Raw genomic sequence first — 17000 nt, 5'->3', positions numbered from 1 at the left:
GAAAATTTTGCCTTGGCAACAAAAGCAGATGAAACCCTGAAGTAATAACAGAAAATGCTGGAAGCGCTCAGCAAGCAAGTCAGAATCTGCAGAGGGGGAAAACCACCAGTTATTGTTTTAGGTCTACAACCTGATGAAAGGTCATAGACCATAAACATAAACTTGGCCTTTTGTTTTTGCAAAGTTTCAGCATTTCCGGTGTATTACCTCCTGATTAATGAACCTGTAAAGTTTTTTTCTTTATTTTCATTCTGAATTCATGAATAATTTACAGAATAGGACAGATCTGGTGCTTAATAATAATAATAATAATAATAATAGAAAAAGGAACAATAATGTTTATATGCCATTTTTACATCTTGGAAATATCAGGAAAAGAAGGTTCAAGCAACTAATTGTGTTGAAATAAAGTTAGATTGCAGCCATTTTGTACATTGTGGGATCACACAGACAGCTAAGAGTTGACTAGGTTGTGAATTGAGAGTTAAAAAAGTTTGCCTGTCCTCCCTTTTGTTAATGGTGACATCCTGGCCCATATCAACAACCACGTAAAATGAAGACAAAATTCATGCTTATTCCTTTTATCCTTTATTTAAAATTTAATTCACCTCACAAGCATTTAAATAACATATTATTTGAAAATATACTCTCCTGTGATTAACTGCAAAGGTAATAGGGTAAATATGTTTGAAAATGTAAAAGCACATAAATCCTTGCTGGCTTGTTCCTGTACATATGCGATAATTATTCTTAAGCTGCTTGGCAATCTTAGCAGCAATGTCCATTTTACTGGGCTGTTCTGTACTGTAGATCAGCAATATGAAATTAGTTCTGCAAAAATATTTTTGCTTTAGTATGAAATTGAATTTCTATTCGAAACAAAAATTACTGGTGCATCATTTAAAACCCGTTTAAATCGTCATTGGTATTTTTGATTTGAAATACAGTTTCAAATTTGAAATACAGACTTGGTGGGAAAATAATTGTGAACATTTCTTGAAAAGTTCATTAGTGCTACCCTGAAAAATAAATATTGTGTGTTTAACTGTTTGGTGAGGGTAAAGATCAATTTAAAGAGGAAAAATAACAGATTCTGCATTTTCCAATTATCCGACAATAACAAATGTATGATTTTATGTTTATGTTAATATTGCAACTTTCATGTTAAAACATGCCAGAGCTTCATGCATTGAATTACTTATAAAATGTATTTCCTGTTGTGTAGTGGCACTCTATAGCAGCAAAATCCTGAAAAAGCTATTATTTGTATTATTTTTGATCTGCTAAATATGTATTACCTCCATTACTGCAGCCTATTGGCAGAAAGCTTTGTTATAATCACAGTCTGACATTGAATAACCATACCTTATAACAAAAATGCCGTATAAATATAATTATGCACACAATATCACTTGCATTGATAAACTAGTTACCCAAACTTTACTGAAGCTTCTAACGTTGTGTAAAAGATAAAGCTATGAAAGTTGGAAAAGCTTTTCAAACCCGAAGGCAATAGTTTAGATTTCACCTTCAGATCCAAAATTATTAGTTTGTTTTATAATATCAGGTTATATTTATTTTTACCAAGAACATGATTACAGTGTAATATAGATCTTGTACCGTGAATTGCCTATTTTGCATGCAAGGAACAACATTTAGTAATTAGCCTCCTACAAAGAAAACTTTTATTTTATGTGTAGAAACAAGGAACAGCAGATGCTGGTCATTAAACAATAGGACACAAAATGCTGGAGTAACTCAGCAGGTCTGGCAGCATCTCTGAAAATCATGGATAGGGTACATTTTGGGTCAAGACCCTTCTTCACATATCCATGTTCTCCAGAGATGCTGCCTAACCTGCTGAGTTACTCCAGTATTTTGTGTCCTCTTATTTTTGCATGTGTTGACATTCTAATTTTCATGTACAAATGTCAGTGGTGCACAATGAATAATTTCTGAAGTGCAGTTAAGGGGTGATGAACATTCATTCTACACCAGCATGGTCCTCCACACACCATGAGGTGGGCATCCAGTAGGGGTTCTGTTCTTGTGCAATTATAGTCTGCTTAAAAAGAGGCAGGGTGAAAGAGAGTTACTGTCTGAGTTCTTCTGAGAAGCTGAACAGAGTATCTTGTTTCTACAATTATGATGGGTACTGTTATTACCATGATTACAACCTTAACAGTCTGTAAACAATGATTTTACTATGAAAATTGAATGACGTGAGATGAGATAACTGTGAACAGATGCATTTAAGAAAAACTCAAAAATAGCCTTTGTTCCTTCCACTTGCTCCACTTCTCAAGGTGGAAGAGAAGATGTTGTTTTGGCTTTGGCTTGACGATCATGGTGATAGATTAGTAAGAAAGAACTTGTGCTAATAAAGTACCTTTCACAATTTCAAGATGCCCCAATATACTTCACAGCCAGTTAAAAATATTTCTTAACACTATCATTGTCATAATGAAGGCAATGTAGCAGTCAATTGTTGCACAGGAAGCTCACAGAAAGCATGGAGTAGATAACCAGGTGAATTCTAACACAAATGATGGTCAAGAAACCAATATTATCCAGCATAGAAGGAACACTCCCAACCATGGATTGTTTAATTCTCTCTGAGTGAGTAGACTGGGCTTCTGCTGTCTCATCCAAAGGAATGTCCTCCAAAAGCACAGCGTCTCCTCAGCACTCTGTGGCGAGGGCTTTTCTGTTGAGTTTAGGATAAGATTTTAATATAAGTAAATACATTTCATGTCAAGTGTATTGTAAAATGCACGTACAGTGAAGTTCTGGTCCAATAAAATCTTGCTTGTAGCAGCCATGCAGACTCGGACAATACACAAAAACATAAATGATGTACAAATTGTACAAGACAGGTAAAAACTCAAAACTAGTGTATAACACAATTGGAAATAGTCCTTGGTAGTACAAGAGGCGGTCCTTGGTGTTCTGTTGCTGAGGCAGGATTAGGGTTGTGCAGGTAGACACAAAATGCTGGAGTAACTCAGCGGGATAGCATCTCTGGAGAGAAGGAATGGGTGACATTTCGGATCGAGGCCCTTCTTCGATTTAAACCAGCATCTGCAGTTCTTTCCTACACATTAGGGTTGTGCAGGTTGATTCAAGAACCGATAGTTGAGAAAGTGGCTGTTCCTGAACTTGGTGGCGTGGGACCTCAGGCATCTGTACCTCCTTCCTTATGGTAGCAGCAAGAAGAATGCATGGCCACCATACATGGATGGTGGGGATCCTTGACGATTGAGGTAGTGCACCATGTAGATGCTTTTGATGGTGGGCAGAGCTGTGCCCTTGATGGACTGGCTCAGTCTATGAATTTCCATAGCAGGCCACGATACAACCAGTCCGGATGCTTTCTACGGTACATCTGTGGAGGTTTGTTAGAGTATTCAATGACATGCCGAATCTCTTTAAACTTCAAAGAAAATAGAGGCATGAGCGTGCCTTCTTCAGGACAGGTCATCTGAGATGTTAGCACCCAGGAATTTGAAGCTACTAACTCTCGCCACCATCGATTCACCAATGAAATCTAGTGCTTTTAATACCCTTCAGTTAAATTTGCCCGGTGGAGAAGCAGGCAAGGGACTCTTTTTATAGTTTACTTCTTTATGACATTAAAGAACTTTTTTTACGACTTAAATGTCACAACAGCTTCAGTTTAAAATGGCCAGCATTGCAGATTGGGTTTTATGCACGCAGATTTCAGTGTTTGTACCTCCTTATGCAGTGAATGGGACCATGCTATTAGCTTATGTTTACCTCTTTTGGTAGAATGAACATCGAAATTCTTCACCTCGAAAGCTACAACATTAATTTTTTTAAATAATTCCAGGCAGTCAATGGCCGGTTCTTGTCTGGTCGTTAACCCATGTTAGCCTGCAAGCACTGGAAAAACATCTTTCGATTTCCTGTTGCATTGATGAAATAATTGGTGGTGTCATGTTCATTCTGAGAGCTGTTGCCAAATTCACGCCAAACTTTATTCAGTGCCCCCTTTATCCCTGGCGAGAAAGTCAAATCTTTTGTGCTACTTATGTGCCTACACGCTTGTCAAAAGACCGGTGCTGTGAATGGATTCGCTGCCCACAAGTTAATGGTTAATGAGATTACAACAAAGTGCTTGCTAAAAAACGACTTGTTGCTTTGGTGAGATATTACTCTGTCGCTTGCAATATATATATATAATTGCAATACATACATATATATTCTGGGCTGTTGGGAACCAGTGATCCATGCCAGGTTTTATGTCTGACCGGAGACGAGAGCGTCTAGCAAAGGGATCACATGTAAACCATCCCCTTTGTAGTGTAAGAGCAGAGTGACAAGGTACTTCTCGCTTGCATGCTCTTCTCCCTCTGCCACTTACTGACGGCACACTGACATAACCAGAGACAGAAGAGGAATAAAAAAAGGTCCTTCTCTCTTTCCCTTTTGTTGCTTTAATTGTTGTCATGGTTTGCTGGAGTCAAGCCAAGCCCAGAAGTGCAAGCCTGGGCTGTGTGTGTGTGTGTGTGTTGTCTGTATTATGTATAGAGGGGGGGGGTGCCTCCAGTCTGAGTTGATCAGTGGCTCGTAAAGGAAAAAAGGAGCTGTGTGCAGTACAAATTTCCGCCATCTTCCTCGCCTTCTTCCCCCTGGTGGATTTCTTCTCTCTCTCCCCCGTCGCAGAGGCAAAGCAGAGGGCTATTTCCCTGCCTCCCTTGCTGATCCCACCCTTGTTCTGTCCCCACAGAAACGCTTCATCAAAGGGCTGAGGCAGTACGGCAAGAACTTCTTCAGGATTCGCAAAGAGTTGCTTCCAAATAAGGAGACGGTGAGTTGTGTTTTTTTTCCTCTCTCTCTCTCTCCCCCCCCCCCAAATTTTTTTTTATCTGTCTGTTTAATTGATCTGTGTTGGTTTCTGGTAAATCTGCTGTTCGATTGGTTGTCCCCCCCCCCCCCCCCCTCTGATGTGGTTTCAAAACTTGTGGCGATTTGAGGGGATGGCAGCTCATCAGCAGAAGTGATTTCAAGTAGCAGCTCGTATATTCTTCATTAGTAATGTGTTTCTGGTAGTCTGGAACATCCCGTTACAACATCGCAGGTGCCATTCATCTAATAATGGTTGAGAATCGTTGAAATGCCCCCCCCCCCCCCTGCTGCAACCACAGAAAGATTTAGTTATATATATATATTTTCCTGTCTTTAAACTGCAGTGCAAACAAGCACCCTGTTTAAGCTGCAAGCAGTTTCATTTACTGCCTGCCGTTAGTTCTTTCCTTTTCCCCCCTTCGGCCTCTGCTTGTGTAATGTTTTTTCATCATCAGAGACGAGGACAAACGTGACCCTCCCGCAGCTCATCTGCCACCCGCTTCTCTCTCTCTCTCTCTCTCTCTCTCTCTCTCTCTCTCCAACATGTCCCTTTTCCTCTCTGTTTTGTTCAATTTTCAAGGCAGTCTCACTGATGGCTCCGTCAGATACACTATCTTAACTTCTGACAAGCCAACCAGCTAATCATTCACAGCTTGTGGTAGCTTTGAATGAGCAAGGGATTGGTGGGTGGGTGGGGAGCAGTTGAGGGTTAAAGGTCCACGCTTCTTGTTTATAGTGTGAAGTAAATCAGGCCGCAAACAAGTGGTAGTTTGCTTTAAGGCAATTATGCCAGGAGAAAGGTTCCTGGTGGGTAACATGCGTAAACAGGTTTTGTATTCCGCCACCTTTGTTCTCAATTGTGCATGAAATCAAACAAACCCACTTATGAACATCTCCCTTGTTAGGGTTCTGAGCTTTGCAAATGTTTTTATGTTTACCGTCGTGGGTTCCTATTGATTCTCAGATTTGCATTTTACATGTACGTGCAACTTAATAACGCATCACATTTTGTGCAGTTTGGCACCAGTGTTTTTCCTGTGCATGTAATCTAATTCCCTCACATTTAAAAAAATAAAACTTAAAACCCATTCACTTGGTTAGTTTACCAGTTAACCCCTTAAGTGGGGAATGTCTACAGATGAGTTCAGGGGTTAAAATAAGATTGAAGTATGGAATAAATTTAATGGTCTGATGACTCTTTGTATTCTATGATTAATGCTTTTGGCCATGTTGCAATTCTTTGTGGAGGGCAGCACAGTGACCTATTTACCATTTGTTCTTTACAAGTGAAAATGTCAGGTTGATTTAAAAAAAAATTGCATGATAATCCTTTCTTGCCCTTTGGAACAAAAATCTGTACATTTCCCTCTAGTCTGATGGTGAGTACAAGGGTCATTGGTAACTCCACTGCTAAAAGTACCAAATATATCTGACCTCCAAATGTTAACTCATGCAACCGAGGGATTTTTTTTTTTAAAGCTTTTTTTCTCTGTTGCTTTTTTTGCTTTTCCCTCGTCTCCGATCCTGCTAGCAAAACCTTTGCGGTTTCATTCTGTTTGGCCAGTTGTAGCTTCTTATTCCAGTCTTTGGCTTCAAAAACACACATCTGTATGAAAGGTGCATGCTGTTTATTTTTTTGGAATTAAATTATCCATCTGCTTTGTTCAAAACTTTAGGTAATAATGGTGGATGAAAATAATAACTTTTGGTGATTAAAAAAAAAAAATCCAGCCGTTTGAAGTAGGAGCCAAATGTAGCTACTTCTTTAACCAGAAAACCTATCCTCCGGCAAGCTGATTAAATTACAATGGAATAAACCTGAAGTTGCCAAAAAATGCTCAATTGGTCAGGCGGCAATGGTGGAGAGATTAACAATTAACATTTTAGGTCGTCAGAACCAGCCTGAAATGTTAACTCTGATTCTCTCTCCACAGATGGCGCATGGCCTGCTGAGTATTTCCAGCAATTTATCAGATTTCCAGTGTCTGAAGTATTTTACCTTTATGTGATTTTTTTTTGTATTAAATAAAATGGAGAGCCCTAGGTGGTAACTATTGCATTTTTTTTACCTGTGTTCTTTGAGTACAATTTAGAGCAGGTCTGTCGGCAACACACAGGCTAAGAACTGCTTAACCTGGCTTGAAGCCGCTCATGTTTGCGGTTGGTAACCTTCTGTTACTTTCAGTTTAATATCACAGCTCCCCCAGCCTCCCTGGCCGTATTTAGCTGGCTGTTCAACTGTGGTCCTGTGTTAGGAGTTGATCCGAACTGCTCGGATTCTGGAGGAGATCTTGAACCCAGAACCTCTGGCTGGACAGACCAATGGACCACAGCTGATATAATGTGTTACTGTGTGTACTGCGATTATGGTCATGCGTAGTTAAACTAAGTTAATATGTGGTTAATAAATAATACTGAAACTGAACTCTTAGGTGTTGGAGAGTGGATGGAGTAAATGCAAATGCCTGAAGGCTGTGAAGTGAAAATGAGCTTAGGGATAAAGGAGTTAAGAGTTGGCAAATGCCACATTTAGATTTTGATAAAATAGTGATTTGAAGGGTAAAATTGATGCCATTGAAATGCAAGTGACGGTGTCTTACTGATTTTTGTGAGAGAACAAGGCTTCCTTCCATATAACTTGACTAACGAGAACACTCATCTAAAAATATATTTCAAATATATGGTGGTTTAGTGGTCCTGCCTTTTGGAAGTTGCTCGTCATTAATCCCCATCTGAATTCTGCCATAAAATGTATCGGCCACTGTTACTGACCAATACCTATTTAACAAGGGAAAAGATGTATACTTTTAAACTCAGTTTAATTAAAATGGGTCATGTTATGCAAACCATTTTCCAGGAGGTGTAATCCTTAATCCAATTAAAGCTGTACATAGGTCAATTTTATACCTATTGTTAACAATCAAACTGTTTATTTAAATTTCATAATTACAGGATACTGGATTTTATTTCTTCAGAGAAACATTTTGAAATTTGCAAAATTTAAAACTGATATTTCATTTTTTTTCATGATGTTTAACATTCCTTATTCTATCTTCCTTTTTCTGTCAATTTTCTTTCTGAGGATGGAGATTTGCAAAATGTTCAGGTCTGTTGCAAGATCTGACGATATTTGTTTCCTTTCTCACATGAGCTTTCTTTATGAAATGAAAGGCAGTACTGTGCCTAGCCGTTGTGCTATTAAGGAAGATCCGGACCTGTCCACGGCCATTGTATAATCACAAACATTCCCCTCCTCTCCCCCTCCGTGTGCACCACACCCAACAGCCACACCATCCTTGCTTCCACAAAATCTCTATGTTATACAGTGAGAATGCCCCCCCCCCCCACAATAATGTCCCCTCTCCATTTCTGAAAACAATTGATCTAGCACAGACGAGCATATTCTTCGTACTGTTCAATTTATCTATGAACAAGAATTGTAGTTTTATCAAATATGTAATTAATGAATGGTAGGAAGAGAAAACTGGAAACCCATGTGGGAACAGATGTTAAACCATGAGATAAGTGGTGAGATATATTCTTCCTGATTAGTAACCCTTATTAAAATAATTACAGACCTTTCTATCCATGTGTTGTCGGTGTTCACGATTCACGTGTCATTCCACAACATCTTTTTAATTTTTAAAGTTTTTTAACTTGGGAGAAAGAAATGTAAACTTGAAATGTTTGGGGCGTCTTATGATGAAAAGTTGGACATGCTAGACTTGTATCCATGGGAATTCAGAAAGATGAGAGGGAACTTGATTGAAATGTAAGATCCTAAATGGTCTCAGTAAGGCAGAGAGGATGCTTCCTCTTGTGGGAGAATCTAGAGCAAGGGGTCACTGTTTAAAAATAACGTGTCGCCCATTTAAGATGGAGATGAGGCAAAATTCTTTCCGTTCGAGCACTGAGAGACTGAAACTCTCTTCCTTAAATTTCAGTGGAAGCAGGGTCTGAACATTTTAAGGCGGATGTACATCTAAGCAAAGAGGGTTAAAGGATACCGCAAGTGGATGGAAGTTATGGAGTTGAGTGACCAGCCCTGATCTTATTATATCTCGTGTTCTATGTTAAATGATGGACCAGACAAGGGGCTGAATGGCCTTTTCCTGCTCCCAATTTGTAAGTTCATAAACTCAGGAATAGAATATGAATTTAGTGAGGAAAATTCAAAATCACTTTCTTCTGTTTGTTAGAGGATTATAATGGATAATGTTGTGCACTTGACCTTTTTATTTTAATCTTCCCTAGTTTATACATGGGGAATCACGAGTAATTGTAGTCTTAAATTGAACAGGGGTGATGAAGGGTTAGAATACGGGGAATAATTGGACATGGACATGAAGTCATAATCCAGATCCCATTTAAAAGTGCCCTGTATCTTTTAATTTTATTCAATTCCTTGATAAATTTATAAAAGCAGCACCACCTCTGGCAGGAGGGTTTAATTGCAGTGTGAAAGAATTATGCCAGGAGTTTATATTTGTATTCATAATTATACTATTATGGTACTTTCAGTGGTAATTTATTGGTCATATGTACCGAGGTGCAGTTCAGTACAAATAGTAATTTACATAAACACTTAGATACATCATAGATAAGCATCTCATGGATACAGTACAAATATATTGTAAGGGAAAAAATGTGGAAAAGAGTACAAAGGGACAAATGATATATTTCCACTTATTATAGGAACACAATGCCCTCTAGTTAGCAATATTGATGGCAACAGATTTGTTAGCCTTCAACATTTTTGTTATTTTATGAAACTGCACAATTAAATTCAATATCCAGAAATTGTCAGTGGCTCACTGCTGAAAATGTAGAATCATTGATGGGGTTAGAAATTCAACTATTTTCACTGTAAATACTTATTTTGTATTATGTGTATCTCAATTTTTAATGTTATGCTAAGAATGACTGCGACACAGCGGCAGAGATGTTGCCTTTCAGTGTCACAGACCAGGGTTCGATCCTGGCCATGGGTGCTGTCTGCACAGAGTTCACGTTCTCCCTGTGACCACGTGGGTTTTCTCCGGGTGCTCCAGTTTCCTCAAAAAAACGTGCGGGTTTATAGGTTAATTGCTTCACTAATTCGGTCATTGTAAAATTGTCCCGAGTGTGTAGGATAGTGCTAGTGCACAGGGTGATCGCAGATCGGAGCAGACTCGGTAGACTGAAGAGCCTGTTTCTGCGCTGCATCTCTAAACTAAACTAGACGGCTGAACAATATTCTGGTCCTGAAATTTTTGTCACTTTGTTTGAATCTATGTGCATTAATTTTTAAGTTTTTTAATTCCCTTGCCCATCTTAACCAAAATTTATATTTCAATGTGAAATGGTTTTTTTAAAATTTGAGCCTGATTTGCTGCCATCAGAGTTTTTCTGTCTATTGATTGCTTAGCCAGTTGCTGTTACACGATCCTGTGGTCACCTTTCGAAGGTTCCCGATAGCCAAAACCTCTTGAAGGTTTCTGGCCACTTTTTTCCAGATTAGTGGTGAGTGCTCAAGTGATGGAAATAGTGGAGCAAACTATCCAGTGGTAGGAACCTGTCTTTTTTTAAATTCATGAACAGAGTCACAAATGTTCAATATGTGTTAACTTAAAATGATAAGCATGCAAGTCTATTTTATTCCCGGGGCAGATAGTTCTTTTTACTTATAAGCAGCTTGTTACAATTTTTACTGTAACACTGATATGAAAAACATTTATTTTAATGTCTGTCTCTGTTACCTCTGTGCTGACAAGGTCGATACATGGATGTATAAACTAAATAGCAATTCAATAGCTTCCATCATGTACAACAGTGTAATTTCAGTTCTGGTTTTCTGAGCTTGATTGATTATTCATTAATTTGCTCTCACAACCGATGAAATTTGTTTCACCGTGTAATTTCTACGTTTTTTCATAAATATCCTTGCTCCATTAATGCTTGAGCTTGAGACAGCCCTTCTATCATTTTGTACCTTTTATTTGCAATGCTTCATTAGAACCCGACCTAATGATGATCTGGGAACAAGGAACTGCAGATGCTGGTTAGTACACAAAAGGGCACAAAGTGCTGGGGTAACTCAGGTCAGGCAGCATCTCTGGAGAACATGGATAGGCGACACTTTGGGTCAAGACCCTTCTTCAGACTCGTTGTATGGGGTGGGAGTAGAAAGCTGGAAGAGGGGAGAGGCAGGACAAATTGTGGCAGGTAATAAGTGGACGCAGGCTCAGGGGTGTTTTGATGATTATGGTAATGAAATCGAAGACTATTAACTGAGGTCTTTTAACATAAGGTAGATCAGTAATTCGTGTTATTAAAATTCTACACAAATGTAAACACACAAAAGGAGTGACCTATTTCCTGTTTTCTTTTTTTGTGCTATCATTACTATGAAAGAAAAACCTCTAATACTAAAAGTAGACACAATAATTGCACCAGCACTGTTGTCTGTCACTGCCCAATATCTAGATAGGTCAGGCAGAAACACTGAGAAGCCAGCAAAGGCTTACTTTTACCTTTTTACTATAATTCTGTACAAAATAGAATCTTTGCCATTTAATAGGTTCTGGTGAACTAGGATGGAAGCTGATTATGTTGTATCTCCATTAATTCTGCTTTGTGTTGCTCTGATTTTTCTTTCTCTTCATTTTACTTATCATTTGCAACCCACAGATATTTATTTGTATTTATTGAGATGGAAACCAAATTCCAAAAAATTTCCATCAAAAAATGTTTTAAAAATATTTTCCCGTAATTATAACATTATTAATTTAAATAGTTTTAGGCCAAGAATATCTTACACAGCCATGCTGGTTTTTAAATATTTAATAAATCAGCTGAATTTTTCTATGTCGATGTGCACCACAGTATTAGGGCAGCACGGTCGCGCAGCGGTAGAGTTGATGCCTTACAGCGCCAGAGACCCTGGTTCGCACCTGGCTGCGGGTGCTGTCCGTATGAAGTTTGTATGTTCTATCTGTGACCGCATGGGTTTTTCTCCGGGTGCTATAGTTTCCTCCCAAAGAATTGCTGGTCGGCGTGGACTCGGTGGGCCGAAGGGCCTGTTTCCGCGCTGTATCACTAAACTAAACTAAAATGTTAGCTTCACTTAATTTCCATTCATTTCAATGTTTCCTTTCAAAGAATGCTTTAGGTTTTGCAGGAGGAATGAACACACAGTTGCTCTTTTTAACATCCGTATGTTAATTAAATGCTGGGTTTTTATTTAAAACATACTTTTAAGTGTTTTGCTCTATTTAACTTTATCGTTAAAGGCTTCAATGGTTAAGTCCCATCAGATACAGTGCTTGCATACAGAACAAATGTATGATTGCAGTCATTGAGATTGAAAGAGACTGCTTTATTTCAATATGAGGGTTGAGGAACCAGCTGCCTTTATGCTGGTTATATAAATTGTTTGTTTATTCAAAGAAGTTGTTCAACTGGTAACGTTAGACAATTGTTTTTATGTCGCCAATTGTGATCCTCTTACTGTGGAATAAAGCAGTCATCGATCAGCGAGCCATTAATATCTGAGAATTGTAATTAGTGTTATTAGCCTGCAATACTATTTGAAGTATGAGAACAAAATTCAGTGCATACATTCAGTAGTTGAATTAATTAGTCAGATTTTATATTCTACATTCCACGTGTATGAAAAAAATATCTGATTAGATTTTATTTAGAATTCACATGTCAAAGTAGGTTGACCAGACAGTGTAAAAAAAAATCACCTGTTTTTTTAAAATTACATCAACATCCAGTGGGACCTCATGGGGTTTTTCTGCAGGAATTAGGTTGCAAGGTTCCACCCAGTATTAAGCTCAAAACCTTCATAATGTAGTGAATCATTTGTAGCTGCTATACATTTCCATCTTCCAGTTTTCATATGCTCGAATATCTCAAGACTTGTGCCCAAAATAGTGCAGTTAAACGTTGTTCTATTTCCAAAAGAGGCAGTTTTGGCAATGATAGTTCTAGTTATTCAGATTTAAATATTTTATAACGTTTACATATTTTATAATATTTTGCTGGTCAGTGAATAATTTCATTTGGCAATATTAGATTTTCCAAGTTGTTGAATATTGACTGCCGTATTAATTTCCCTGCCCTCCCTTATTTCTGGATTTGCATGATATTCAGTCAAGAAGGAGTTTGCTGTCTCCCTTCCAGGCCTTAAGTCAAACAGTGGGTTGGGGTGATGAGCTTGAGTCAGAATATGGAAAAATAAATTTACGGCACTTGTATGGAGAAAACGATATCTCCCTTGAATGCATTTGATCACGATGGATTTGCTCAAACGATTGCTTCTTTGTTGTGTTGAATCTTTAATCATTTGGGGGATATTGAAGTAAAAGTATAATCTAACGTAATAAATGTAATATTTTCAGATTCTGCGAAATGGAAACTTAAATTGCTTCTGTATGTGGACTAGCGGCATGACAAGAGCTGCTTATTGTAGCTATTGCGGCTTTAATATAATAGAGGGATTGATGAAGAATAGATTTACAGCAAGATGTAGATGAATATTGAAAAGGAAGACCTATTGTGAGGTCAGACAGCATTTGTTGTGCATGTGAGTTAACATATCAGGTGTTATGCTATATCTATTGTGTAGGAAGGAACAAGTTGCTGATGTACACCAAAGGTAGACACAAAATGCTGAAGTAATTCAGCGGGTCAGGCAGCATCCCTGGAGAGAAGGAATAGGTGATGTTTGAGGTCTATTGTTCCGTTCTCAGCCAAACCTACTTTTTTAATAAAACCACAGAACAGGAGAAAATCGTGTGTTTATGTCTGGGATTCCCCATTCCTTTTATGTTTTCATGGAATAGTTTCAGTGTAGTTTAGACATACAGCGTAGAAACAGGCCCCTTGGCCCACCGAGTCTGCACCGACCAGCGATCCCCGCACATTAACACTACCCTACACACAAGGGGCAATGTTCCATTTATACCAAACCAATTAACTTACAAACCTGTACGCCTTTGGAGTGTGGCAGCAAAACGAAGATCTCGGAGAAAACCCACGCAGGTCATGGGGAGAACGTACAAACGGCTTACAGACAAGCACCCGTAGTCAGGATCGAACCCGGGACTCTGGCGCTGTAAGGCAGTAGTTCTACCGCCACGCCATTGTGCCACCCGAATAAAGTTATAGAATCATACAACATGGAAACTGGCCCTTCAGTCCAATTTGTCTGTGAAGAACTATCCAGTATCTTCCCCACATATACCTCTTGGGTTGTGGTTTTAACTTCCACTCCAGTAATTCGAAGACCCAATTCTATGCTGACATTCCACTACTATTCTGCACAGCAGAAGGAGATTATATCGTTCAGACAAGATGTTAAACTTCACCCTTAGGTTGACATATTGAATCCCATTTTGCAATTCCCATGGTTTGAGATAGTATTTAGCCCCTCATCAACATAACTGGAACACATTAGTGCTCGTCATCCTATTGTTTTTTGGGAGTTCACAATATTTATATCCTAAGTGCACTTCAGAAGTTCTTCCCTGGCATTGAGATTGGGGTACAGAAGAAGTGCAAGTCCTCTGTTTTATTTTAACACTGGCTGAAAGGGTGAGGGTCAACATCTTAGTAGATTGAAAATAGAAAGGTACAGCATAGGAGTGGGCTTCCATTTTGTGACTCCTATTCTGAGGTGCCACAGGTAAGTGGACATACGGCAAGGACAGGATGGCCATAACAATGACGGGCTAACAAACAAATATAGGAGATGCCCTTCACAACATTCTGTGCAGAACATGATGCCAAGCTAAACTAATCTCCTCTGCCTGCACGTGATCCATATCCCAACATTCCCTGCATATCAATATGCCTATGCCCTGCTATCTATGTGCCTACAATGTCCCTCTTAAATGCCACTATTGTATCTGCCTCCACCATCACCCTTGGCAGTGCATTTGAAGCACCCACTACTCTTCGAGTAAAGGGGATCTTCCCCGCACATCTCTCTTACTTGATTGTTAGCTTGCCATTGTTATAGTCATCCTGACCTTGCCATATAGACACTTTCATGTAACATCTCTGAATAGGAATCACAAAATGGAACCCTGATTGGCTTTTCCTCAATAGTTCAGTAGTGCAGAGCAAAATCAGTGTTCCTCATCGCCAGACCTTCCAACCAGTAGCAGCACCTCTTGGCTTTCAGTGCAGCTCAGGGGCATTTGTGTTTCCTTAGCTGGAAACACGGGTATAGTCCAATACCTTGGGGCCAGGTGAGATTGGTGTGCAGAAGGACGTAGTTGGGTTAGGACCGGGTTGTGGACATTGTACCATGGAGAGTGGGGCCCAGATGTGTTGTTGGAGCACGCCCACGAATAGGACTGAACGTGTAGGCAGGTGTGGGGATAGATAGTGACCAGAAACGCTGCCAGGTGTGTGGGCAGAGTGCCGTAGGGAATGGGAGCAGTTTGGGGCAGTGGGGAACAGTGTGGATGGAGCGTGGCTGGGACTGTGACCAGATTTGCTGATGGATGACTAGGGGGAATGGAACCAAGTGTGTGCAAGGACCATAGGCAGTGAGTGCAGACATACGAGGGTGGAGTATGGCAAAATCAGGACCGGAGGACAGGGTATGACCAGGATGGGGAGCTGGAGACTCAGCAGGGCAAGGATTGGCCCTTCATTTGGCCCACCAAGACCACACTGACCATCGATCACCGTTCACACGAGTTCAGTTATCTCACTTTCACATCCACTCCCTGCACATTAGGGAAATTTTATAGAGGCCAATTAACTTACAAAACCACACAAATTTGGGATCTGAGAGGAAACCGAAGCACTCGGAGGAAACCCACACAGTCACGGTGAACATGCAAACTTCACACAGACGACACCTGAGGGCAGGATCAAACCTAGGACATTTGCACTGCGGAGGCAACAGCTCTACCAGCAGCACCACTGTGCCCTCCCTCTTGAGCAACTTTATTTTTATACAATATAAACTAAATTCTACGTTGTTTATTTGCCATTTGAAATCGTGCCTCTGAATGACTTGCTGCACAAATATTGTTGCCCATTTTATAAACATTTAATATTGTCTTTAGGCACACCTTTAACGGGGAAGGTTTTTTTGTTAAACATTGCATGCTGGTTAAAGTACATAACATTTATGATTTGTAAAATGCAAACACTGTGGACCAATGGACAGAGTGCAAAGCTCTCAGAGAGAAAGCTTTGTGTAATCAGGTGTAGTGCTATGTGGAAAGAATGATGTTTACAAGATATGCCCGCTGGAAATTTAGCTGGAGGCATATTTCAATGGAAATATTAGGCTTTTATTTATGGAACAAAGTTAACAACAGAATACAGTTTAACCAGGCTTGGGTGTTCCTGATTCGTGGCAGATGTAGAACTTGATTTGAGCATCCTCAAGAACAGAAGGAAACAGTTGGTCACATGCATTATTTAATGTAATTCCAAAAGAAGAGGTTATCTGATTATTTTTTTATTTTTTTAATTTTTTTTTGCCAGCTACAAATCCGATTCCGGTATTTTTTTAACAATTTTTTACATGTAACATCATTGGAAAGTCTCATCAGAAAATAAGCAACAAAAATTGTGATTCAGAAATAAAAATCAAGTGCAAAATTAAAAAAGTTAAGCAATCTATTGCAACTGTTCTTGTGTTTAATTACTGATCATCTAAATGGATTTTGCAATTTAATAGTATTAAATGGAAATTCAGATTATTGCTACTTAGACACTTGGAATGTTTATGTAGTCCAGACTAAGTCCAAAGACGTACAGGTTTGTAGGTTAGAGTAAGAAAATAACTGCAGATGCTGGTACAAATCGAAGGTATTTATTCACAAAATGCTGGAGTAAGTAACTCAGCAGGTCAGGCAGCATCTCAGGAGAGAAGGAATGGGTGACATTTCGGGTCGAGAGCCTTCTTCAGACTGATGTGGAAGTCTGAAGAAGGGTCTCGACCCGAAACGTCACCCATTCCTTCTCTCCTGAGATGCTGTCTGGCCTGCTAAGGTACTCCAGCATTTTGTGAATAAATACCTCAGGTTTGTAGGTTGATTGGCTTGGTATAAATGTAAAATTGTCCCTGGTGTGTGCAAGACTAGTGTGCGTGGATTGCTGTTTGGTGGGGACTC

At 39.3% G+C, this 17000-nt stretch overlaps 1 protein-coding gene across 1 annotated transcript in view; it reads left to right on the top strand.

Annotated features, from left to right (window-relative positions):
• Positions 1 to 2820: 2820 nt before the first annotated feature.
• LOC144590999 (arginine-glutamic acid dipeptide repeats protein-like) overlaps positions 2821 to 17000 on the top strand; it is a gene marked incomplete at its 3' end in the record, with an annotated part of 50222 nt that continues 36042 nt past the window's right edge. The window contains exons 1-2 of the mRNA XM_078395347.1: positions 2821 to 2876; positions 4597 to 4831. Of these exons, the coding sequence (XP_078251473.1) occupies positions 2821 to 2876; positions 4597 to 4831 (291 nt within the window). The remainder of the gene's footprint in view (positions 2877 to 4596; positions 4832 to 17000) is intronic.

The sequence above is a fragment of the Rhinoraja longicauda genome, unplaced genomic scaffold (genome assembly GCF_053455715.1).
Source record: "Rhinoraja longicauda isolate Sanriku21f unplaced genomic scaffold, sRhiLon1.1 Scf000460, whole genome shotgun sequence".
Lineage (NCBI taxonomy): Eukaryota > Metazoa > Chordata > Chondrichthyes > Rajiformes > Arhynchobatidae > Rhinoraja > Rhinoraja longicauda.
Note: the sequence above shows the minus strand (reverse complement) of the source record. Positions and strands in the feature narration are given on the sequence as shown.